Below are 27,943 nucleotides of genomic sequence, written 5' to 3' on the forward strand. Positions count from 1 at the left end.
CATTTACAACGGCAACCAGGGTAAACATCGGGTTACTAAGCGCGGCCCTGCGCTTAGTAACCCGATGTTTACCCTGGTTACCCGGGGACTTCGGGATCGTTGGTCGCTGGAAAGCTGTCTGTGTGACAGCTCTCCAGCGACGCTGCAGCGATCGACATCGTTGTCGGTATCGCTGCAGCGTCGCTTAGTGTGACGGTACCTTAAAGGTACCTTCACACATAACGATATTGTTAACGATATCGTTGCATTTTGTGACGTAGCAACGATATCGTTAATGAAATCGTTATGTCTAACAGCGACCAACGATCAGGCCCCTGCTGGGAGATCGTTGGTTGCTGAACAAAGTCCAGAACTTTATTTCGTCGCTGGATCTCCCGTGGACATCGCTGGATCGGCGTTTGTGACACCGATCCAGCGATGTCTTCACTGGTAACCAGGGTAAACATCGGGTAACTAAGCGCAGGGCCGCGCTTAGTAACCCGATGTTTACCCTGGTTACCATCCTAAAAGTAAAAAAAACACAAACACTACATACTTACCTACAGCCGTCTGTCCTCCAGCGCTGTGCTCTGCACTCCTCCTGTACTGGCTGTGAGCGTCGGTCAGCCGGAAAGCAGAGCGGTGACGTCACCGCTCTGCTTTCCGGCCGCTGTGCTCACACAGACAGTACAGGAGGAGTGCAGAGCAGAGCGCCGGGGACAGACAGCGGTAGGTAAGTATGTACTGTTTGTTTTTTTTTTACCTTTTAAGGTACCGTCACACTTAACGACGCTGCAGCGATACCGACAACGATCCGGATCGCTGCAGCGTCGCTGTTTGGTCGCTGGAGAGCTGTCACACAGACAGCTCTCCAGCGACCAACGATGCCGGTAACCAGGGTAAACATCGGGTAACTAAGCGCAGGGCCGTGCTTAGTAACCCGATGTTTACCCTGGTTACCATCCTAAAAGTAAAAAAAAACACAAACACTACATACTTACCTACAGCCGTCTGTCCTCCAGCGCTGTGCTCTGCACTCCTCCTGTACTGACTGTGAGCACAGTGGCCGGAAAGCAGAGCGGTGACGTCACCGCTCTGCTTTCCGGCTGACCGACGCTCACAGCCAGTACAGGAGGAGTGCAGAGCACAGCGCTGGAGGACAGACGGCTGTAGGTAAGTATGTAGTGTTTGTGTTTTTTTTACTTTTAGGATGGTAACCAGGGTAAACATCGGGTTACTAAGCACGGCCCTGCGCTTAGTTACCCGATGTTTACCCTGGTTACCGGCATCGTTGGTCGCTGGAGAGCGGTCTGTGTGACAGCTCTCCAGCGACCAAACAGCGACGCTGCAGCGATCCGGATCGTTGTCGGTATCGCTGCAGCGTCGCTTAATGTGAAGGGGCTTTAAGCCATGGTGCTGCTGACCAATGTCATTAAGTACTATTATCAGTGTAAACAAAAACAGGGAGTCCTGGAAGTGATGATTACTGCTCCTACAGAGCCCTAATCTCATCATCATTGAGTCTGTGGTACATGAAGAGACAGAAGAATTTGCACAAGGCTACATCCTCAAAACAGATCTGTGATTTATTCCCTTGGATGTTTGGAACAACCTCCCTGATGAGTTCCTTTTAAAACGTTTGCAAGTCTACCCAGCAGAATTAATGCAGATTTGAAGGAAAAGACTGATCACACCAAATTATTGATTTGATTTAGCTTTTTGTTCACTTTGCATCTTGTTAATTCTTAAAAATAAACTGCTATTTTTTTTTTTAAAGCATTCCTACTTTACAGCTTGCTTATCTTTTACACCTACCTAAAACTTTAGCGGAGTAGTTTGCATTTTGTTAATTGATAAAAATAAACTGAAGCAACAAAAAGGTTGACTGAATCTCTGCATTGTCTGTGTGTGTCACTAAGCATAGAGAATTGAAAGAGAAGAGAACTGTCTGAGGACTTGAGAACCAAAATTGTTGAAAAATATCAACTATCTCAAGGTTTCAAGTCAATCTCAAGAGATCTTAATGTTCCTTTGTCCAATATGTGTCAAATAATCAAGATGTTTACAACCCATGGCACTAGCTAATCTACCTGGACATGAACGGCAGAGATAAATTGATTAAAGGTTGCAACGCAGGACCGTCCGGATGGTGAATAAGCAGCTCCAATCAAGTTTTAAAAAATTCAAGCTGTCCTGCAGGCTCAGGGAGCATCCGTGTCAGCACAAACTATCCATCAACATTTGAATTAAATGGAATGCTATGGCAGGAGACCCAAGACAACCCCACTACTGACACTGAGGGGAAAAAAGCTAGACTGCAGTTTGCCAAAATGTACATCAGTAAGCAAAAATCCTTTGGTAAAGTGTTGTGTGGACAGAGGAGGCCAAGATGGATCTGTTTTGTAAAGCACATCATTCTACTGTTTGCCCAAAACAGAATGAGGCCTACAAAGAAAAGAACATTGAACCTCCACCATATTTGACTACAGATACTAAGATATTTTGGGGTTGTTTTGCTGCCTCTGGCACTGGGTGCCTTAACTATGTGCAAGGCATCATGAAATCTGAAGGTTACAAAAGGATTTTGGGTCATAATGTAAGAAAGCTGGCTTTGCTTCCTAGGTCATAGGTTTTCCAGCAGTACAGTGTACCCAAACATACTTCAAGAAGCACCCAGAAATGGATGGAAACCAAGCACTGGAGACTTCTGAAGTGGCCAGCAAGGAGTCCGGATCTAAATCCCATTTAACACCTATGGAGAGATCGAGATCTTATAATTGTGGTTGAGAGAAGGCACCCTTCAAATACAAGAGAACTGGGGCAGTTTGAAAGAGTGGTCCAAAATTCAAGTTGAGAGGTGTAACAAGCTTGTTGATGGTTATACGAAGTGATTGGTTGCAGTTATTTATTTCAAAGGGTGTGCAGCCAAATAATAACCTCCTGTACGACCTTGGACATATAGGTACGTCCAAGGGCACCTCCCCCTGTTTGCTGCGGGCTCCAGCAATGAGCCCACAACTTTTTTTGCGGATTTCACTGCGGTTTTACAACTGCGGTTTTCTATTGAAGCAGGTGTAAAACCGCTGCGGAATCCGCAGAAAGAAGTGACGTGCTGCGGAATGTAAACCGCTGCGTTTCCGCATGTTTTTTTCCGCAGCATGTGCAAAGCGTTTTTGGTTTCCCATAGGTTTAGATTGTAATGTAAACTCATGGGAAACTGCTGCGGACCTGCAGCTGCGGAAAAGCTGCGGATCCGCAGAAAAATCCGCATCGTGTGCACATACCCTAACAGCCACAAGTGGGATCCACCCACGGCTGTTAACAAGTTAAGTTAAATGCTGCTGTCAATCTCTGACATTTAACATGATCTCGCCGTAAGCCCCACCAATCTGCGCCCGTGTCACATGACAGTGGGTTGCCAATGGGTTGGCATGACAATCCAGGGTCTGCGTGATACCCCTGTGGTTGTTGTTGGATAGCCATGAGCGCCACCCAGTGGCAGTTGCTCATAGAAGATGAGTATTTCTGCTATATAGAGCAGGGCTGAAGCCCTGCTGTGTGTTACAGAAGTGATCAGAAGATTGCAGCTCCTCTTCTAGTCTCCCATGGAGACTATTGAAGCTAGTAAAAAGTGAAAAAAAATTATACATTTTAAATATATATATTAAAAAAAAATAAGTTTAAATATCCTCCTGGGGGGCATTCAAAATGACACTGTTAAAAAATAAATACACAAAATTCGGTATTGCCACGTTCAGAAACGCTTGATCTATCAATATATGAAAAGAATTAATCCGATCAGTAAACTGTGCAACGAGAAAAAAAAAATAAAACCTCACACAGTTTACATAAATACGCTCCCTGTCGGGGGATCGAACCCCAGGCGAGGAATCCATCCACTATCCTAACACAAATGTATTACTAGTCATGTGTTTACATGAGTTTTTAGAAAGGGTCTTGGAGTTCAATGATATAAACGATCTAATGGTCCTAAAGCTTCCAATCTTATTGTGAAAGGAACTATGACTAATTATAAGTTGTCTATCTCCCCCCAGATGGCAGAGGGTCGACCCGTGCTGTTCCAGCAAATTGCATTGCTCTTGGATTGCCTATATGAACTTGTTACATATTTTAAGCACGGTGATCCCACACCTGTTTCCAAAGATCTCATATGCTCATTAAAACATTTGAACATAGGGCGAATTGTTTTACCAATATAGCAAAAACCGCAGTCACAAAGGACAACATCTGCAAAGAGTTTGTATGTTCTCTCCGTGTTTGCGTGGGTTTCCTCCGGGTTCTCCGGTTTCCTCCCACATTCCAAAGACATACTGATAGGGAATTTAGATTGTGCGCCCCAACGTGGACAGCGATGATAATGTGTGCAAACTGTAAAGCGCTGTGGAATATGTTAGCGCTATATAAAAATAAAGATGATTTTTATTATATAGACTGCCTAATTGGTTTTACAGTTTACCCACGAGCCTCCAATTTGCAGATGCTAATCAGTGATTAATACTTAAAATGACCACATTTGTGATTTTCCTGTTTTATTTAACCAATTTGTATAAGTTTTTCAATGAAAATCTCTTTATTAAAATATCCCTTTAACCCCAAGGGAGGTTTGCATGTTAATGATGGGGCCAATTTTTACAATTCTGACCACTGTTCCTTTATGAGGTAATAACTCTGGAACGCTTCAGTGGATCCCGGTGATTCAGAGATTTTCTCGAGACATATTGTACTTCATAATAGTGGTAATATTTCTTTGATATGACTTGTGTTTATTTGTGGAAAAAAAAAATTTGGCGAAAAATGTTTAAAACTGGAAAAATGCTAAATTTTCAAGTTTCATGCCCTTAAATCACAGAGATGTCACACAAAAAACTTAATAAGTAACATTTCCCACATGTCTACTTTACATCAGTACAATTTTGGAACCCAAGTTTTTGTTTTTTTTTGTTAGGAAATTATAGGGGTTAAAAGTTGGACCTGCGATTTCTCATTTTTACAAGCACCAAATGTGATGTAAACAATTGTCACTTTGGGGTATTTTCCATCATATAGACCCCTCAAAGTGACACCATTCTAAAAACTGCACCCCTCAATGTGCTTAAAACCACATTTAAGAGGTTTATTATAACCCTTCAGGTGCGTCGCAGGAATTTTTAGAAAAAAAAAATTAACATTTAACTTTTTTTTTTTCACAAAAAATGTTCCTCAGATCCATATTTTTTTATTTTACCAAGGGTAACAGGAGAAAATGGACCCCAAAGTTGTACAATTTGTCCTGAGTACGCTGATACCCCACATGTGGGGGTAAACCACTGTTTGGTCGCATGGCAGAGCTTGGAAGGGAGGGAGCACCGTTTGACTTTTCAATGCAAAATTGGCTGGAATTTAGTTTAGACGCCCCTAATGTGCCTAAACTGTGGAAACCCCCACAAGTGACACCATTTTGGAAACTAGACTCCCCCCCCCCCCCCCCCCCCCCCAACAAGGAACTTATCTAGATGTGTGGTGAGCACTTTGAACCCCCAAGCGCTTCACAGAGGTTCATAACGTAGAGCCGTGAAAATAAAAAAATCATATTTTTTCCACCAAAATAATGTTTTTGCCCCCAATTTTTTATTTTACCATGTGTGACAGGAGAAATTGGACCCCAAAAGTTGTTGTCCACTTTATCCGGAGTATGCTGATATCCAATGTTTGGGGGGAATACTACTTTTGAGGCACAGTGCAAAGCTCAGAAGGGAAGAGGCGCCATATTGGAGTTCAGATATTGCTGGAGTGGTTTGAGGGTGCCATGTCACATTGGTAGAACCCCTGAGGTGCCAGAACAACAGAAACCCCCTATATGTGAACACATTGAACAAACTACACTCTCCAAATAATTCATCTAGGGGTGCAGTGATAATATTAACACCACATGTACCTCACAGTGTTTTATACCATTGAGCGGTGAAGAAAGAATAAATTACATTTTTACCACTAAAATGTTGTTTTAGCCTCAGATTTTTAATTTTTCTAAGGACTAATAAGAATTTTTTTTTTTTTTACATCAAACTGAGGTCCGTTTTTTTTTCCTAGGTGTGCCAATACCCTACATGTAATTGGGAAATATTTTGCAGGCACAGTGAAAAGCTCAGAAGGGAAGGAGTGGCAAATTTTACTGTTATGGTCTGCAGGTGCCACAACAGCAGAACCATGGCCCCCCCCCCCCCCCATAAGTGACCCCATTTTACAAACTACACCTCTCAGTTAATTCATCTAGGGGTGCAGCGATCATATTGACTCCACGGGTTTGTCACACAATTTTATACCATTGGGCAGTGAAGGTAAAACAAGTAAATTTTTTTTTCCACCAAAATTTGGTTTTAGCCAAAGATTTTACATTTACAAGTATACAAGTGGGTAAAAATGGAACCAAAATTTGTCCCACAATTTCTACTGAACGTGGCAATACCCCATATGTGGCTGTACAGTACTTCATAGCCATACGGAGAGACTCGGGAAGAACAGAGGGCTATTTGCCTTTTCAAGTGAATGGGTCTATGCGCATATTAATTTTTTCCACTGACCATGTGTCCGTGAGCAAAACACGCTGACATGTCTGTTTTTTAATGTCAGCACGGACCACAAAACGTTCTGCACACATGCATACTCATAACACACGGATGTCATCTGTGTGACACACATCGGCCCTGGGGAAGAAGCGTTACATTAAGTGCTGTTCCCCGGCGCAGCGTCAGTGACCTGGGGTGACGTCATAGAGGTTACCTCCCATCACTGAGGCTCTGTTCACAGCCAGGCTAAACTGCGGTGACTTCAGTGAGATCACCTCTAGGGCAGTGAGTGCTCATGGTGCTAGCTGGGATCTCATCGGATGAGATACCCGCATGGGACACGTGTGCCACAAATACTATACACACATGGACACTGACATCTCCGGTACCGGAAATATCAGGACATGTGAAAGAGACCTTATAGCGGGTTTTTATATTTGGCTGCTGTCACACATTAAAAATGCTTTTTATTGCAAAGAATGATTTTTGCATCACCACATTTTGAGAGCTATAATGTTTCTATGTTTTGGCCCACAGTGTGACGTCTTGTTTTTTTGGCGGACGAGTTGACATTTTTATTGGTACCATTTTCGGGCACATGACACACTTTGATGGCTTTCTATTCTGATTTTTGGGAGGCAAAGTGAACAAAAACTAGCAATTCATGAATTTCTTTGGGGGCGGTTATGCCTTTCCGTGTGTGCTAAAATTAAGCCAGTCTTATTCTTTGGGTCAGTAGGATTACAGCGATACCTCATTTATATCGCTTTTTTATGTTTTGGTGCTTTATTACAATAAAAACTATTTTATATTAACTATTTTTGCATCACTTTATTCTGAGAGTTATACCTTTTTGATTTTTCCGCTGATGGAGCTGTATGGCAGCTTGTTTTGTGCGGGACAAGATGACATTTTCAGCGGTACCATGTTTATTTATATCCGTCTTTTTGTTTGTGTGTTATTCCATTTTTTGTTCACTGGTATGTTGATAAAGCATTGTTTCTTGCCTTTGTGTTTTTATTTTTTTATCTTTATGGTGTTCACTAAAGGGGTTAACTAGTAAGAAAATGTTATAGGTCAGGTCGTTGTGGACGTGGTGATACCAAATATGCGTACTTACCGTATATTTATATTTTTTCATTCAAATATTTATTTATAGATAATATATGTATATATATATATATATATATATATATATATATATATATATATATATAATTTTTTTTTTTTATTATTATTTTTTTTTTAAAATATTTTTACAATTTAAAAAAATTAGAAAAAAGTAAATTAAATTTTTTACTTTGTCCCCACAATAGGGCAATAATTTTTTGCAGGATGATTGCTTCTATGGCATGTAGATGAGGCAGCATCTGCATGCTGTAGAAGCTGTCAGGTCTGCACTGACAGAGATTGGCTGATCATGCACTGCGCATGATCGCCAGGTTTCTTAGCTATGGTGACTCGCATGTCGTCATGATGACATCGGGTCACCATGGCAACGATCGAGACCCTGCAGCATGGCGCTGCCAAAGGCAGAGGGACTGTCAGCCCTCTGTCGGCTTTTGGAATGCTGTGATCGTGTTTCGGGGGTTAAAGTGCCCAGAGCAGTGTGTGACCACTCCTAGCACCTAGTACCGGGTGTCAGCTGTCAGAATCACCAGCGATTGAGATGACGTAATATTACGTCCATGGTCAAATGGGCCCAAGTCACATGGATGGAATATTTCGTCATCTCCAATGTCAGAAAGGGGTTGAAGGGAACCTGTCAGCAGGATTGTGCTCAGTAACCTACACACAGTGTCAGTTCGGCGCCGTTATACTGATTAAAATGATATCTGGGTTGATGAAATCCGTCTTGTGGTTGTTGTTTAATCTTTATTTTCAGTTAATGATATGCTCGTGCTCCAGGGCGGCCAGTGGGGAGTGGGGTCTTCATGTTGTGCTCTGATTAGGTATTCATCAGTATGGCTGCCGTCTAGTTTGCATCAGGGCTGTGTAGTTGGTAAGCCACAGTTGCGACTCCGACTCCTGGATTTTATCAGGTTCCGACTCCGGCTCCGACTCCTTCATAAATGGCCAATTCGTAACAATAAATTTACTGCTGTCAAATATTAACATCGTGCTTATTCAGTTTCTCACCATCATATAAGTAATCGGACCACTTAGAGCAAAAGCTATATTTATTAGAATACAATTAGAATATCGCAAATAACTTTTATAAACTTTTCTAAACTCTTGTAAGTAAATATGCAATAAACACTGCTATGCAGTTAATAAGAAGAAATCTATAAATTTGTCCTCAGAAAAAGTATTGCCTCTGTCAGATCCTCCTTCATGGATGCCCTCAAATCTGATCTAATTATGTTGAGAGCAGAGAACAACCTCTCTACACTAACTTGGGTTGGTGGCAAAGCAGTAACCACTCGGGCAACATCTGACAATGTCAGGATACAGAGGAATCGCTTGTTGATCTGTTATTTTTGATGAACGGTCAAATTTCTCAATTTCTTTTAGTGCACATGAAAAATTCTGCTGAAATGTACTGGCTGTGTTCTTTGATGGGGATGACTCTTCTATGCGGGAACGCTTTGCACGGTCCTTGTGATCCAAATATTTTTCTAAATTAAATTCTTCATCAGTTGATGAGGGTGAAGATGTGGCAGGACGACCAAATTCTTCTTGTTCCTCCTGACTGTTCTGCAACCCTTTCATCCTTACTGCTATTTCAAACAGAGCTTCTTTTCCTTTAGTTAGCTGTGGATCATCTAGAAGAATCCGATGCATTGGGTCTACATAAACAGCTGCCAAAAGTAGTGGGGTTGGCGCAGCATGAGGTTAACCAAGTATAAGATTAGATAAGGGCAGTGGAGAACAGTGACACACAAGAAGTAAGAAATGTCTCTATCTCCAGCAGAACTGCTTATCACTGTTGTTCATAGTTTGATAGAACATATATATTTGAGTAACATTTATAAAATTCATATGAAGGTTCAATTATGAAATATTAATACATTTTTTTTAAAAGCTGGAGTCTGAGTCGGTACATTTCCAACCAAAACTAACTCCGACTCCATGACTCCGACTCCGACATACTGAAGGGAAAAATAAACCATTCTGCAGGCAGATGAGGTGCCAGCAATGACACCTGCACTGCAGCATAATCGCATGTTTACTGCCCTGATAATTACTGTGCTTGATGTTATTCAGATAGGAAAAAAATCAATTTTAAAATGGCGCCTGCACAGTAGCACAAAAATGTAAGCAGTTCTTTGTTTGATGGCTTGTGACTATCCATCATTCTCTTGATTACATTCCAGAGGTTTTCAATGGGGCTCAGGTCTGGAGATTGGGCTGCCCATGACAGGGTTTTGATGTGGTGGTCTCTTAATTTTTCCCAGAGCCGTATATACCGTAAGTTAACAAATTCAAAGAATTATATCTCCGAGCCTGTCCAAATAATTACCACATTTTCTATGTCAAAGGTATAAATACTTACAAAATGAAATGTTATTGATCATCTGATCTTCAAATTCCACCCAAAAAATATTATCAAGAACCAGGGCTATATGCGTCCCCATCGCGGTTTCTGCTATCTGTGTGAACCGACTGTCAACGTAATGGAATTATAATTTCAATATAAATTTTTAGCAATTCATACAAAAGCCACCATATAATCGGATTAGGTTCTATAGCAGAAACGCGTTGGTTAACAGTCTGCACACCCGCATCTTGTGGGATGCAGGTGTATGGGCTCTCAACATTCACTCTAGCTAAGAGCAAACCCGGTTGCCATTAACCCCTTCATGACCCAGCCTATTTTGACCTTAATGGCCTGGCCGTTTTTTGCAATTCTGACCAGAGTCCCTTTATGAGGAAATAACTCAGGAACGCTTCAACAGATCCTAACGATTCTGAGACTTTTTTTTTTTTCGTGACATATTGGGCTTCATGTTACTGGTAAATTTAGGTAGATAATTTATGCGTTTATTTGTGAAAAAAATTGGAAATTTGGCGAAAATTTTGAAAATTTCGCAATTCTCAAATTTTGAATTTTTATTCTGTTAAAGGGACTCTGTCACCTGAATTTGGCGGGACTGGTTTTGGGTCATATGGGCGGAGTTTTCGGGTGTTTGATTCACCCTTTCCTTACCCGCTGGCTGCATGCTGGCTGCAATATTGGATTGAAGTTAATTCTCTGTCCTCCATAGTACACGCCTGCGCAAGGCAATCTTGCCTTGTGCAGTCGTGTACTATGGAGGACAGAGAATGAACTTCAATCCAATATTGCAGCCAGCATGCAGCCAGCGGGTAAGGAAAAGGTGAATCAAACACCCGAAAACTCCGCCCATATGACCCAAAACCAGTCCCGCCAAATTCAGGTGACAGGTTCCCTTTAAGCCAGACAGTTATGTGACACAAAATAGCTAATAAATAACATTTGCCACATGTCTACTTTTATATCACCACAATTTTGGAAACCTTCTTTTTGCTAGGAAGTTATAAGGGTTAAAATGTGACCGGCAATTTCTCATTTTTACAATACAATTTACAAAACCTTTTTTTTTTTTTTTAAGGACCACCTCACATTTGAAGTCAGTTTGAGAGGTCTGTATGGCTGAAAATACCCAAAAGTGACACCATTTTAAAAACTGCACCCCTCAAGGTGCTCAAAACCACATTCAAGAAGTTTATTAACCCTTCATGTGCTTCACAGCAGCAGAAGCAACATGGAAGGAAAAAATGAACATTTGACTTTAGTCACAAAAATGATCTTTTAGCAACAATTTTTTTATTTTCCCAAGGGTAAAAGGAGAAACTAGACCCCGAAAGTTGTTGTCCAATTTGTCCTAAGTATGCCAATGCCCCATATGTGGGGGGGAACCAATGTTTGGGCGCACGACAGGGCTCGGAAGGGAAGGAGCGCCATTTGACTTTTTGAATGAAAAATTAGCTCCAATCATTAGCGGATACCATGCCACGTTGGGAGAGCTCCTGTGTGCCTAAACATTGGAGCTCCCCCACAAGTGACCCCATTTTGAAAATTAGACCCCCCCCCCCCCCAAGGAACTTATCTAGATGCATAGTGAGCACTTTGAACCCCTAGGTGCTTCACAAATTGATCCATAAAAATGTGGAAATATTTTTTCCACAAACATTTTATTTTAGCCTCGATTTTTTTTTTTTTTTTTTTTAATTTTTACATGGGCAACAGGTGGTGTAGTGTACGTCAGGTTGGTGTGTGTTGTGTAGTATACACCACACACATACCAACCTGACATGCACTATACCACACACCAACCTGACACTACGTCAGGCTGGTGTGTGTGGTGTAGTGTATGTCAGGTTGGTGTGTGTGGTGTAATATACACCACACACACCAACCTGACGTACACTATACCACACACCAACATGATGTACACAACGCCACACACACCAACCTGACACGCTACGTCAGGTTGGTGTGTGTGGTGTAGTGTATGTCAAGTTGGTGTGTGGTGTCATATAGTGTACGTCAGGTTGGGGTGTGGTGTGGTGACAGGATGGAGCCGTCAGGCGCAGGGGGTAGGAGAGGAGCAAATGGAGCTGGCAGCAGCAGGTGATAAAGGACTGCAGGGGGTGATGGGGGGGCAGGGGGTGATTAGTGGGGCCGGGGAGGTGATCACCAGGGGAGGATGGAGCTGTCAGGTACGGGGGGAGGGCAGGAGGGGAGCAGAGGACGAGCTGCAGATGAAGCCGGCAGCAGGTAATCGGGGTGATTAGGGGTGATCACTGGAGAGGGTGATCACCAGGGGAGGAGGCGCTGACCAGCGCAGGGGGGTAGGAGAAGATAAAATGGAGCCGGCAGCAGGTGATAAAGGGGGCAAGGGGGTAATCAGGGAACAGGGGGTGATCACTGAAGAGGATGATCACCAGGGGAGGAGGGGCTGAAGAGGAGCAGGTGATCAGAGAGCAGGGGGTGATCAGGGGGCACAAGGTGTGATCAGGGGGGCCAGAGGTGATTGGGGTGATCACTGGGGGGGGGGGGTGATAACCAGGGGAGGATGGAGCTGTCAGGCGCAGTGGGGGCAGCAGGTGATAAAAGTAGTGCAGGGGGGCACGAGGGGAACAGAGGACGAGCTGTAGATGGAGCCGGCAGCAGGTAATCAGGGGGTGACCAGGTGGCCGGGGGTGATTGGGGTGATCACTGGGGGGGTGATCACCAGGGGAGGATGGAGCTGTCAAGCGCAGGAGGGGTAGGAGAGGAGAAAACGGAGGCAGCCTCAGCAGGTGATAAAGGAGGGCAGGGGGTGATCAGGGGGGCAGAGGGTGATTAGGGGGCTGGGGGGTGATCAGGGAAGGATGGAGCTGTCAGGCACGGGGGGGGGGGGGAGAGGGGAGCAGAGGATGAGCTGTAGATGGAGCCGGCAGCATGTAATTTGGTGGTGATCAGGGGGTAATTAGGGGTGATCACTGGAGAGCATGATCACCAGGGGAGGAGGGGCTGAAAGGCGCAGGGGGGTAGGAGAGGAGAAAATGGAGCCGGCAGCAGGTGATAAAGGAGGGTGATCAGAGGGGCAGGGGGTGATCACTGAAGAGGGTGATCACCAGTGGAGGAGGGGCTGACAGGCGCAGGGGGCGGTAGGAGAGGAGAAAATAAAGCAGCAGCAGGTGATAAAGGGGGCAGGGAGTTATCACCGGAGCAGGGGGTGATCGGGGGGGGGCAGGGGGGAGTGAGCGGAGGTTGGGGGGAGTGGAGGACAGGAGAGGGGAGGTACCTGTCCTCAACAGCGGCGGTGGTGCTGGCAGTGGAAGTGGGGGAGATGGCGGCGCTGTGAAGAGGTGTGCGGCGGCGATCGTGTCTGGGGGGCAGGTGAGCAGTCCGGCACCTCACTCCTCAGCTTCCATGGAAGGGGTGAAGCTGAGGAGCAAGGCAGACATTGTGTTTCTCCGCCCCTCCACATCTGATTGGAGGGCTAGCGTCACATGGACGCTAGCTCCATTCAGATCTGAGTGGGGTGACAAAAAGGTCACCAGGGGTGATCGTAGCCCCAGGGGGGCAAAGCCACCCCCCTGGGGTCAAGTATTGGTCCCCCTGCACCTGCGGGTCGCGTGAGCTTTCATTAACCACGGTCACCCGACCCGCAGTAACGCAATCCTTCTGTGACACAGCATATGCGTCACAGGTCGGATTGGCACCGACTTTCATGACGCATACGCTGTCACAGGTCGGGAAGGGGTTAAAAATCTAATAGGATCTGTAAGAATTCCACTGTATTTTTTTTTTTTTAAGAAGGAATAGTCTTCAACAGTCACAAGTCTAAATGGCACGATCCGCTCTGAACCTGGCTAGAATAGGGTGGGGATGTAATAGATTTGTGTATTTTAGGAATAAAATACCATTAAGAGATTTTTTTTTTTTTTTTTGGGGGGGGGGGGGAAGAATTCATTCAGTATTTTTTTTCTACCAAGCTTTTAGTTAGGGGACTTGTACAGACAATAGACATTAAGCATAACAATAAACACATAGATCAACAGATACTAAGAGGAATGAGGGCTTTTATAAGCCATGCTCCACCCTGACATGCCAGACTTGGCTTGTCACTCTCCACAAGGACAAACGTTACCCCTTAGACCCCAGCCCAGAGCCTCTTGCCTTCCCAAATAAGATATCATACTTTGCACTGATGAGGGAAACCTCTTGAAACAGTGTCTGCAAATTCAGATTCTTGTTTGGCTTTTATCACAAGTCATATTGCAAGGCTTGATAAAGAGTCGATATTCACTTTGAGGATCGCTGCTTCCAATAGGTGGTGCTAGAATTCTAGTCCTCTTCCCTTCTGAAGAGGCAATTTTTTATAAAAAATACATTAACATCTTTTGAATTGTAATACATTTGTGTTGTGAACAGTGGAGAGTTTCCCAGACGTGAGAGACTGGGATTTGATCCCCTTATGGGTAGCTTATTTCTGTAAATTGTTTGTTACTATTTAATTTGTTTTTCTATGTCTCCACCCACCAGGCAAAACGTGATATAATGGGGGTTGGGTGGAGCTGATAACAACCTGGATGAAACTCTTGGCAACGTGAAACAGCATTCGCTCTTTTCTTTTTTTTTTTTCCCCTGTATCCTCCACATGGTATGTAATAAAGGAATATCTTTTACTCTTTCGCCACTTGAGTGGCACAGTTTTTTTTTTTTGTTCCTATTTTGGATATTGCTTTTCTCCTCTTGAGCACCACATGTGGCCATGTTATAACTGACTCAGGACTTAAACAATGATATTTATCTCCATATGTCACTCTATTAATTTGATTGCAATTACTATTAGTGCAGACCTATACGCTTTTTTTTTTTTTATTTTTTTTTTTTATTTGATTACAGAAAAAGACATTCAGGTAGAAAAAAAGCAAGAGTGTAAAACGTGTTGCAGTACAAGGTGGAATTAAGCAGAAAAACTTACCTACAACCACCCCATTCAATATAATGTTAGATACTCCTTTACTGAGGGTATTATTGGGAAAAAACAACCACCCAGAGAGAACCCCATGAAGAATTCCATATAGAAAAAAGTGATGGAAATGAGTGATTACGGTGAAAAAGGACAAGGAGGGGACAGTTGGTCAACTCTCTTTGCACTTGGGACTCAGGCAAAAAGTGTTTGGAAATAAGAGTCCTGTAAAATCATCCAGGAGTGCCTCACGTGACCAAAGCTATTTTGTGCCATGAAATTCGGCAGTCAGGCTCTCCAGTCTACGAAGACTGGACATCTTGCCATACTATTCCAACAGTGCTGGGGCTTTCAGACACTGAAGGCAAAATCGAATGTTAAATTGTTGAGCCCCAATACAGTCTAGTGATTATTTTGTAGCTTAACTCCTGTTGCAGCACAAGCCTTGGGTAATTGGAGTGTGGATATGAAGGCATTCTCCCAATTTTTGGGTCTTTGTTCCCAATGTATCTTGTTTTTATCAAGCCAATACAGTACACTTTAAGGGGATTGTCTGAACATTGTTAAAATTGTAAAGGGCTGTTAAAAATTAGCAACTTTGCCATTCTAATCCTTTTAAAAATCCCTCCACCCCAGATTTTTTTTTTTATTCTGTTCACTTTGGGTTTTTTTGCTTACCGACCATGACACAGGCAAGAGGCTTTCCACAATTAAGCCGGAGAGCAGCCCATTTAAATCGATCCAGTTGCCAGTAAAATCATGGCGAAAGTCTTCCTATAATGGAAAAATTGTTTCTGTAGAAGCTTACCGTATATGGATTTCACAACTCTTTACAGCAATTACAATACAGTCTATTACTATTAAAGTGGTAAAATGTTCTTTTTGCTTGATTTGGTGTCCTTTTAAGTCTGTGTACGTTTTTGAATGTTTTTATTTTTGGCACTTTTTCATATACACTACTGACCTGTTTTTGAAACAATCCAGAAAAAAATATTTCACAAAGCAAAAGGTCTAGCAGAAAAAGCAATCCGATATTAATGCTTTTCCAAAATTGTAAGCTTCAGATATTTTTCCACTTTGCTTTTTTGTATCCTCAGCACCAGCTTAAACAGATGGGTTTACGGTGTCATATAATTGCTGATTCAGGTCATGCAGTCATCTGCTGTGTGTGCTTGAAAACTGAGAATTCTGATTACATGACAAAATGTTCATTCGCAGGCAGAGGTGTGTGTTTGTGTGTGTGTGTACACCGTATACAATATATACACATAATACAATTACACAGTATATGCATATGAGTTTTTATGCTTTTTAATTAGATTTGTTGCAGTTTAAAGCATATCGGTTTGGGCCTGGTGAATATTTTGTTTTTGTAGAACATACTTGTTTGATTAGGCATGTCTAAGTCCCCAAGTAGGGAAACCCTTTTCATATAATCTATTAGAAGTGTTGTAAAGGAACTTGGTACCCCTTTCCTCTCAACTGCAGAGAGTAGCTCCCACAATAGCAAACTCAACACTATTTGGTTACCAATTTTAACAAGCTGTTATGATATATACATGTGATTTTCAATTAAAGTAACCTAAACTTTTGTATTGTAGGTTAAGATGGTCTATGGATGTCTTCTGAAGTGTGCTCATCAAGAAGAAAAAGGATAATTCTGAAACTAGTAAAATCTTAACTAAATAATTGAACTTTTAAGAACTATAGTCACAATTTTATTTTTTGTGGAGTTGAAAATGGAGCATTCAAGTCGTCATTTACGTTTTAAACTACAAAGTCTTGGTCGACGTTTAGATGACTTGGAAGAAGCGGCAAGAAATCTACAAAAAGCTGAAGATGAAGTCCTCGACCTTCAGGATAAAATTATACAGGCAGAAGGCAGTAATTCTAGCATGTTAGTAGAGGCAGAAGCTTTGAGAAAGCGAGTTCTTAAGATTGAGGGAAAAGATGAAGAAGTGAAGAAGGCAGAGGATTTGTGTAGACTAATAAAAGAGAAACTTGAAAATGCGGAAAATGTTGCCCAAGAACTTAGACTGGAAATTGAGCAGCTCCAGAAAAGAATGGGTGAGCTTGAGAAGCTAGAAGAGGCTTTCAACAAGAGCAAAAGTGACTGCACTCAGCTAAGTCTTAGTTTGAATGAAGAAAAAAATATGTCTAAGAAGTTATCGTCTGAACTGGAAATACTTAAAGCCAGAGTTAAAGAACTGGAATCATCTGAAAGTAAACTGGATAAAACTGAACAGTTTTTAACAAGTGAGCTGGAGAAAATTAAGTCTTTGACCCTTAGTTTTGCTAATGAAAAGAAAATGTTGCTAGAAAAAGAGAAGCAGAGTGAAAAAATAATTTTGGAACTTAAAGAAGAATTGGAAATGAAGGGAAATATCACAGGTGAGCGAAGTAGAAATGAGTCCAATGTTTTGGAGAGGTCCCCTGATCAGCATGTAGAGCATAACAAATTCAGGATTGAAGATGACCTAACTTCTAATTCATTGCAAAGAGTTGGATTTGATTACATTAAGCAGTCAGAAATTCAGACAAGCAGCAACAATGAAAATGAGAAAAACAACTACCAAGAAGACAACAAAATAAAAGAACTTAACCAAGAAATTGAAAAACTTAAGAATCGGCTAAAACACTATGAAGGGCTTGAGCAAGAATTAAAACAGTTAAAAGCGAAACACAGTGAGCTACAAGAAAGCTATATAAGTGAACAGAATAGAAATAAACTTCTTACTGAAGAATTACAGACTTTACAAAGACAAACTAGTCCGTATAAAGAAATTGAAAATGGGATTCTTGAAACTGAAGACCTCTCACGAGGTAGATATAAAAGTGATAGAACAAAAAGTAAAGTTGCATCTACGGAGTCTCCCAATTCAAAATATAGTGCGCAAGATTTATCACCTCAGCCACTTAAAACTGAAAGATATAGAAATTCAGAATTTAAGAGACAATTTTCAAACTCTAGTTCAAGCAGTAGAAAAACTACAAAGTCCAATCTTATTGATATAACTGGAAATCTAAAGAAAGAGGAAAAGTCTGTGCTGCCTTATTTTTCAAGTAGTAAAGATTTTGGCATTTTGCATAATGATGCTAAGAAATTTAAAGATCAGCCATCAGTTTTAAGTCGATATCCACCCGCTGTTAAAGAACAAACTCCACAAAAGTCCTGGAAAGGTTCTACATCAAAACAGACAGACAGATCTATAATATTTTTTGGTGAAGATTATTCCATTAAACTTTCGCCAAACAAGGAGATTTCATTGGAAAATGAAGATATTGAAAAGGGGACTTCTGGTGATATTTCAAAGACTATAGTTGACACTATTCCAAAAGAGAACAGCTTGTTAACCTCAGCTTTGCATTCTGAATTGAATAACCTCAGTCCAGTACTTAGTGATGCTCCAACAAGCACAGATATTGTATTTGAATCAAAATTACAGATGAATGCAGGAGACATAGACCTAAAGTCCTCCTCTCAGGATAGACTGTCGCGATATGGAAGCATTTTTGACCGGGAAGATGGTGTCACTAATGTTATTGAACAAAACGCTAAATCAGCCGCTTCAAGTCATGAAGACCTCAATCCACAAATAAGTCAGACCTCAAGTACACACAGATCTTCCTATAGTCGTGATAGAACAAGAACAAGAGTCTCAAAGCCACAAATTCCTGAAAAGCCTATTCTTTTAGAGATGTCAGACCACAAAGATCCTGAGAAAAGGACTAGGCTTACAGGACTGCACACTAAGAGACAGTCAAATTCTAGAGATAAAGTCTTAAATCTCGGTAATACTAGGCATTCCTCTTTTGAAAATCACAGTTATTCCAGTCAAAAGGAGACAGGACGTTCTAGGAAAATATCTTCTGAAAGCTTAGATAATACAGAGACAAATTCTCACACTCCTCCAAGATCGTGCAGCCCGCGAGAATCCTTACAGTCAACTGTAGTTATTAAGCCTATTATAATTGAAAGAGATGTGAAAGAAATTATGAGTGACTACACGGCAAGGTCAAGCTCTGATGTAAGCAGAACATCTAACAAAGTGAGTAGTATAAAAATTTACCCATCTGAAACCATGTCTTCTTACACAAACACAGATGAGATCACAAGAGAAAGGCATACTTCCACAAGTAATATTAGACTGTCTGCAAATGATCAGCCGCTGTTAAAAAACAACATCAATATTCCACTTGAAATCTCTTTAATCAAAGATGACCTGATCTTAAAAGTGGCCGATAAAGATATGGCATGGAATCACCGGGAAGTAAGCAAAGTGGACCCAAGTACTGTCTCATGGAAAAGTCATGCTATAAGAGAAACAAATAATTTTGAAAGTAAATATGTAAAAAGTAAAAGCTCTTGGAGGAAAGGAGGTTTTGGTTCTACAGAGGAACTGGACAGACTTGGTAATGAAAAAGATGACCTGGATCCCAAGACTAGACGAAAATCCTGTTTTGATGACGACAATCCTACAAGGTCACGTACTAGTGAATTATATTCAAGAAATAGAGTTTCGACTATAAACAGTTCAAGCGCTACACCAGAATATATCTCTAAAAGGAGCCAAAGCAGTTTAAGTACAGCAGAAATTATAACAAAGCGAAACCCTTCAAGCAGATCTGTAACATCAGGACAATCATCTTGGACTCGTTCTAGTTTTGATGTAGGTATTCAATTTTTGTTTTATGCTTAGGAGGATTTGTCTTATATTTTTGCTAATGCATTTGCTTTCTGCTTTATCCGCATTGTTTTGAGTTCTCAAAATGAACAAGACTTTTTTGGTGCCAGTGTATGCATGAACCATCACCTCTGGAATGTAGAAATTACCTCATATTCCTTGATTTGTTTTAACATATAAAATATTATTGACCGCCACCTTATGTCTGGCAGGATTTATATGCCCAGGCTGTGTTTTTCATAAATATTTAATTTATTATACCCTTTCCTTTCACTATTTCATCAATGATGATTTTTACTTCCTTCCAGGTTGATGATAATCTAAATTCTAGAAGAAAATATTCAAGTGAAAATTTATACAGAACAGACTCCACAGGATGGAAGCAAAATCCAATAAACCAGAGGCATCAAAAGAGCATGGTGGAGGAACGAATCCGGCAGCTGGAGCAATAAGGTGTCAACATATAAGCAAATTACAAGGTATAGACCTTGTGTGCAATTCCAATATGATCCATTTTAGGCTATTCTTTTGAGCTTTGGTTTTCCTACACTGCTAGAAGCTCTCATCAGAAACTTGTTATGAGCGTCGACCACTGGGTGGCGCTCACAGCAGTCTGGCAGTGACAACCATAGAGGTCTCCAGGAGACCTCTGGTTGTCATGCCAATGAACTGGTGACCCACAATCACGTGACTGGGTCACCTGTGGGCGTATTTCCGTCCTGATGGCTGGAAGTGCTACTTAAATGCCGCTGTCAGTGTTTGACAACGGCATTTAACGGGTTAATAGCACGGGTGGATGGCGATTTCACCTGCGGCTATTCTGGGCACATGTCAGCTGTTCAAAACATCTGACATGTGCCGGGAAAGATGTGGGCTCACCTCCGGAGCCCACATGAAAGCGAGGGACTCCGACATTGGCGTACTATTACGCCCTATTTCAGAAAGGGGTTAATCGTAACCAGATTCTCCACTCCCATTTGATGAAATGCAGCCCAAAGCTTTCAAGAAACCTTCATCATGCCTCTGTGTGACCTGCAGACATTCATTATTGTACTGGTCTTCAGTCATCGGGCTGTAACCTAAGGCCTGTTTCACACGTCAGTGTCTCCGGTACGTGAAGTGACAGTTTCCTCACGTACCGGAGACACTGACACACGTAGACACATAAAAATCAATGCATCTGTGCAGATGTCATTGATTTTTTGCGGACCGTGTCTCCGTGTGCCAAACACGGAGACATGTCAGTGTTCGTGGGAGCGCACGTATTACACGGACCCCTTAAAGTCAATGGGTCCGTGTAAAACACGTACCGCACACGGACGTTGTCCGTGTGCCATGCAGGAGACAGCGCTACATTAAGCGCTGTCCCCCCCACTGGTGCTGAAGCCGCGATTCATATCTTCCTTGCAGCAGTGTTTGGTGCAGAGAAGATATGAATAATAGTGTTTTTAAAGATCTATGTGCCCCCCGCCCTCCCACTCCCTGTGCGCCCCCCCGCCTCACCAAGCTCCCTCATTGGCTCTCGCTGTTTCCTGTTCTGGCCGCATCTTCTCCTGTATGCGGTCACGTGGGGCCGCTCATTTACAGTAATGAATAGTAATGCGGGTGGAGCCGCATATTCATTACTGTAATCGGCGGCCCCACGTGACCGCATACAGGAGAAGATGCGGCCAGAACAGGAAGCAGCGACAGCCAACGAGGGAGCTTGGTGAGTATTTTCAGAACAGCAGGGGGGCGCATAGGGGGTGGGAGTTTTGGGGGCACATAGATCTTTATTTTAAACACTATTATTCATATCTTCTCTGCAGCAAACGCTGCTGCAGGGAAGATATGAATCGCGGCTTCAGCACCAGATGCTGGTACGTGTGGTACCCAGCACAGTGCGTGTGGTACCCAGTGGGCACACGGGCGGCACATGACACGTGTGCCACACTGATGTAGGGGCACACGGACACGGATAATTCCGTACCTATTTTTTCCGGTACCGGAATTATCTGGACGTGTGAAACCGGCCTAAGGCAGTTTGTTTGCTAGATAGTTCACATTTTGACTCCATAGTCCAGTGCACCTGCTGCCATTTTTCTGCACCCCACTTCCTAAGATCCTACAAAAGAATCGTGCAGTGAAGACAAAATAATGAAATATATTTTAAAAAGTTATTTGAAATGTATAATAGATAATAAAAATAAAATAATGATAAGCAGCTGAAATAAACGGATCCAAGTAGAGAGCAAAATAATCCGGTAAAAAAGCCACAATAATAAAAAGAAATATATAATATAGTATATATAGATAGATAGATAGATAGAGAGATATATATATATATATATATATATATATATATATATATATATATATATATATATATATATATATATATATATATCTATCTATCTATATATATATACACACACACACACACACACACACACTGTAATTATATATATTGTTGAGTCCTCTTCCGTCCCTGGCTTTCTGGATTGAGGAATCCAAGTAAATGACACGCAGCACAAAGGTTGTGTGTTCATAAACAGGGGTAGCCCCGGAGCACGCCTGCCTCACTGGGCGCTGCCCCTTCTTTATATAGTAAGAAGTTAGGCATTTACAGACATGCGCACAAGCGCTCATATTTCATAATCACTTACAAAGCAAATCTATACTAGTGAAAAGTTACAATATCTGGTATGTGGGTGAAAGGCTACAATATCAAGGAGAAATGCGCGCGTGATTACTTCTATAAAAGGAAATGTCAAGTTTGCTGTGCAGAAGCAGATTTCATCTGGGAGACAAAATGGATCCTTTGGTTCAGTCTGGTCTCCACAATTCCCCCCTTTGACATATTCTTTTATTATTTGTCATAAATTTTTGCATGAAGCTTGTGCATTTTCTTCTTTATGCGGCAGTATACTAAAATATAAAAGAAAATTAGTACGGCAATAATAAACTTTATACTCTTGCATCTATTACACAAAATTTATTTGTGCATACTGAGATACCCTTGAGTACAATCTTGAATAACACATATATGATTACAATAATCATAACTATATGTATTATGCTCTGCATAATCCCGGCAACCCACCCACCGATCCCTCTGAACCAGTTGGCTGGGTTAAGAAAAGAAAAGGTATCTGACCACCAGCTATCCTTATTCTGGTCATTGTCTTTGTCATACTGATCTCTGAGTCGTTGTACGTCCTTTAATTTAAATGTCATACTCATAGTACTATTCGGGTCTATATAATGACAGCAGGTGGGTCCAATGATTTGACACATACCCCCTTGTGAGGCAGTTAGGTAATCCAATACCAGGGTATGTTGGTTGACGACTATTATAAGCTGATTCTGTACAGCTACACTAGTGTTTAGTATATCCAATATATCCCAGATCTGATCATCTAGATAATCCGTGGCTCTAACTAATTTATCCCACATTTGTGTTAACATAGGATAAATAAAAATGGTACTAGCAATTTTGTTGGGAATTCCCATTTGTACTATATGTGGCCTCCCCGAGGGACGTGGTGAGTTATCTGCAGCTCTTTTATATAGTGTGTGCTTGGGTACGGCTTGCATATTCACTTGTTTATTTGAGATTATGAAAGTAGCTGGGGTTAGGCGTCCTAATGTACAAGTACCCTTTATACCTACGGGAAGCCATTTATATGCTCCTTCTCCGCATATCCAAAATGTACCCTCAGGCAGATCCCATAGAGCTGAGTGCTGCAATACCAATCTGTGAGCCAAATCCACAAAACTAGATACATTTTGAAGCATACACCAAGAGGGTTTTTGTCCCAAGGGGCTACAGTACCCGGCTGCGGGATTACCACATACATGCATTCCGTTGACATACTCATTGGATTCATTACAAACCAGGTTCCCCGGCTTACTTGTACAACTGTTATCATCACCTTGGGGGAACAACTCAGAATGTTCCCATTTTCTATTATGTATGTATCTTTCCAATACTACAGGTTTGAAAGCATCAGAGGGAGGGGCGGTTGTACTGAAACTGAGCTGTAGATTTTCTGTGGGGACCTGTCCTAAATTAGTTAATCCAGTCTTATTCCTAGGGACCCAGGCTCCACCCTTATAGGCCAAATATTGTAGATGTGTACTACTCCCTGAGAGATTACCCTGCCACCAAGGAAATTCTACCCATCCCACAATTGGTATGGCGATTGTAGTATTCCATAGCCTAGTATTACCAGTTTGGTTGTTGGCCAGGTTGTCTGAACAATTAGGCCAAGCGAATATTTCTTCTGCTGATACGGGAACTGCTAGAAAAGGTATACTTGTGGCTGATACCGGCGAATGGGTACAGATCCAACAATCTGTCAGGGTTTGTGTATTGTTTAACAAGTCGTGCACTAATTTTCTATGATGTTGTACGAATCTATTGTTCAAAGGGGCTAAAGAATTTAGTCTTTCCCATGCCTTCGTTGTGGTTAACATTATTAACATCAATATCATGAGTTTTATACTGCTTTTTTGCAATGGCTTGCATGTATCCATGATGCCTTTCCTTCAAGCTTGACTGATGTAGGTGTTGTCAACAGGACTTGGAAGGGTCTGTCAAATCTTGGTTCAAGAGCCTTTCTGGTGTGTCTTTTTATATAGACTTGATCACCTGGTTCCAACTTGTGACTTCCTTCAGTGTTATCAGGATCTGGAAGGGAAGCAAAAACTTGTGCATGCACCTTAGTTAATTGTTTCTGAAGATTTTGCACATAGGAAGTCAGTGATTCAATATTTAACACAAGTTGCTGTGGAAAGTAGCATCCTAAATTGGCAGTCCTGCCAAACAAAATTTCATAAGGAGACAGTTTAGTCTTACCCCTTGGGGTATTGCGTATTGAGTAAAGGGCCAGTGAAAGGCATTCTGTCCAAGGCTTTCCTGTTTCAGCCATGGCTTTCTGTATTTTTAATTTTAAAGTTCCATTCATGCGTTCTACCTTACCAGAACTTTGAGGATGATACGGAGTGTGTAACTGACTTTCAACACCCAACATTTTTAGTACATTTTGAAATATTTCTCCAGTGAAATGAGTACCCCTATCTGACTCGATCACTTCAGGGAGACCATAACGGGGCACCAGTTCGGTAACTAGCTTTACAGCAGTGTTTTTAGCTGAAGCCTTCCGAACTGGATAGGCCTCTGGCCACCCCGAGAACATGTCCACACACACCAACACATACTCATACCCATTACTCTTTGGCAGCTGGATAAAGTCTATCTGCAACCGTTGAAACGGGTAGAGAGGTCGGACGTGGTGCTTCATAGGGGTCTTTGCTGTCTGTCCGGGATTATGTGTCAGGCATATAGCGCATGCAGCACAATAGTCTCTTGCGTAGTTGCCAAAACCTGGAGCCAACCAGACTTGCTTTGCCAGTAGTGTCATTGCATTTGCAGACACATGCGTAGGGTGATGTAATCCACCAACTACTATCGGGTACCAGGCTCTAGGTAGACATATTAGTCCATTTTTCTTCCAAATTCCCTCTTGTTCTTCTGCCCCTTCCTTTTTCCACCTGTCCCTCTCCTCTTCTCCTGCATCTTCCTGTGCTTGTCTCAGTCTATCTTCAGTATTTTCTGTGAGGTTTACAGTATGGACCTGTTGTAAGGGTTTGACTGCTGCTGCTTTGGCTGCTTTATCAGCCCTATCATTTCCCCTAGATTCCCTAGTGTCGAGTCTCACATGTGCAGCTACCTTGATTACTGCTACTTCTTTTGTTTCTTGTGCAGCCTCTAAGATCTGTTTGATCAGAGAAGCATGTTTTACAGGTTGTCCTGACGCTGTCATGTAACCTCTAGCTCTCCAGATTACTCCAAAATCAAACACAATACCATGTGCATACCTAGAATCAGTGTATATATTAGCTGTCTGATTCTCAGCTATTTTTAGAGCTTCAATCAATGCTGTTAGTTCTGCTTCTTGTGCAGATTGTTTCGGTGGAAGCGGTTCTGCTTTGAGAGTTTCAGATCCTGACACAACTGCATACCCTGTATGGAAGTTACCTGTGTCATCTGCAAACCTACTACCATCTATAAACAGCTCTAAATCTGGATTTTGAAGTGGTGTTTCGGATACATTGGGTAAGCCTACCGTTTCTTGTAAAATGAGCTCTGTACAATCATGTGTGTCTGTAGGGAAAAAATTTGTGTGTGTATCAGTGTCCTTATTCCCCCCTTCAGACTCGAGAGGTAGCAGTGTAGCTATATTGAGAGTCTGAAGCCTAGCAAATGTGATAGTGGAGGGTAGCAGCAAAGAACACTGAAGCCGCAAATGTCTGGCCATGGAGATGTGTTTTGGTTGGACCTGGTTTAATATCCCATAAACATCATGTGTAGTTTGAACTGTGAGTGGATGCTCTAGGACAATTTCTGATGCTTTGTCCAACAATAGTGAGACAGCAACAACTACACGTACACAGGTTGGCGCTGCTCTAGCTACGGGATCTAACCTTGCTGAAAGATATGCAATTGGTCTTTGTTTCCCTGCATGCTTCTGGGTAAGAACTCCTGTAGCATGGGAATTAACTTCTGCAGCCATAAGCTGAAATGGTTTGGTGTAGTCTGGTAGCCCTAACGCTGGAGCTGAAACAAGGGCATCTTTTAATTGTTGGAACGAAATCTGACCTTCTTTTGTCAACAAATAAGGTTCACTTTTTACACAGTCATACAGTGGTTGCATTAGTTGACTGGCATGTATAATCCATTGTCTACAATGAGACACTATTCCTAAAAATGCTCGTAGCTGTTTGATTTCTAGGCTCATTCATCTGTCTTATTGCTTCAGTTCTTTGAGGTGTAAGATGCTTTTTACCTTGAGAAATGCAATGACCTAGAAAGACCACTTTGGTCTGACAAACTTGTAGCTTTTGTCTATTCACTTTACACCCTTCTTTTTCTAGAAAACATAGTAAACTCACAGTGGACCTTTCTGCAGTTTCTAGATCTGGGCAGCAAAGTAGTAGGTCATCCACATACTGCAAAATTACTACCTGTGGTTCGGGTTCAAACCTCTGAAGGACTGTTTGTAGGGCATTTGAATAAAGAGTAGGGGAGTGTATCATTCCCTGTGGAAGGCGTGTCCACGCCAACTGTTTGCCCTTAAATGTAAATGCAAACAAATGCCAACTGTCTTGGTGTAAAGGAACCGAGAAAAATGCATTTGAAAGATCTATTACAGTAAACACTTGAGAACTGGCTGGTATCTGTGATAGTAACGTATGAGGATTGGGTACAACTGGGGTGATTGGATCTAGAACTTTGTTTATTTCTCTTAGATCATGTACCATACGATATTTGGGCATAGAACCCTTATCAAGAGTTCTCTTCTTGACTGGATACATAGGAGTGTTAGCAGGTGATTGTATCTCTACCAAAACCCCTTTCTCTCTATATCCCTCTATTTGTTTTGTAATCGCTAGTTCCTGCTGGGCACTCACAGGGTATTGTCTGAGCTGTGGGAGAACAGTTCCTGGTTGCACAGATAGTTTTACAGGAGAGATATGCAATAATCCCACATCAGTGTCACCCTGTGCCCACAGTGTTTCTGGGACCGTTGAGAGGTCTAGATCTGTGGTGTACTCTTTTTCTTCAGTATAATCCTCAAAAGCCTGAATTCTGACATATTGTTCTAATGTTTCCGCATCATCAGGGATAGTCAGCATGACTGTGCCATCTTCCCTAAAATTGATGTTAGCTTCTAATTTCTTCAAGACATCAGTTCCCAACAAACATGTTGGGGCACCTCTGGCATACAAAAATCTGGATGCAAAACATTTAGGTCCTAATGAGACCTCTAGGGGCACAGTATATGGTAGTGTTCGAATTACCCCATCATAACCCTCAGCAAAAGTTGTTTGTTGTGAAATATCTTCCGGGTTTGGAAGAAAATCTTGATTCAAAATTGAGGAAGTTGCACCTGTATCTATTAAAAATGGAATCTCTCTTCCCCCCACATTCACCTGTATTATAGGTCTTCTAGCTGGTAGGGAAGTTTGTAACACATTGAGTCAATCTGAGTCTGGTATGGGACCATCCACTATGGATGTCTGTTGGATGTCTGAGGGCTTATTCTTTGGTACAAATTTTCCTGATTTTATGTCTGCCTGCTTCTTTCTACATTCTTTCTGGAAATGTCCTGGTTTCTTGCAGTAATGACAGGGAAAATTATGTCTTGCCCTTCCACCTGTTGTGTTTGCTTGCGCTATTCTGACAGGCTTATGATTTTCTCTTAAATCCAACTCTATCCCTACGGCTTTTTGCCTGACC

At 42.0% G+C, this 27,943-nt stretch overlaps 1 protein-coding gene across 5 annotated transcripts in view; it reads left to right on the forward strand.

Moving 5' to 3' along the window:
- Positions 1-27,943, forward strand: part of LUZP1 (leucine zipper protein 1) — a 177,001-nt gene that overhangs the window by 138,570 nt on the left and 10,488 nt on the right. For 4 of the 5 annotated variants that reach the window (XM_069756952.1, XM_069756951.1, XM_069756953.1 and 1 more), the window contains 2 exons: positions 16,576-19,644; positions 19,968-20,138. In XM_069756952.1, the coding sequence (XP_069613053.1) occupies positions 16,714-19,644; positions 19,968-20,111 (3,075 nt within the window). In that variant the 5' untranslated portion in view covers positions 16,576-16,713 and the 3' untranslated portion in view covers positions 20,112-20,138. The remainder of the gene's footprint in view (positions 1-16,575; positions 19,645-19,967; positions 20,139-27,943) is intronic. The other variant, XM_069756955.1, reaches the window with a different exon arrangement.

This window comes from Ranitomeya imitator, chromosome 3, assembly GCF_032444005.1.
Source record: "Ranitomeya imitator isolate aRanImi1 chromosome 3, aRanImi1.pri, whole genome shotgun sequence".
NCBI lineage: Eukaryota > Metazoa > Chordata > Amphibia > Anura > Dendrobatidae > Ranitomeya > Ranitomeya imitator.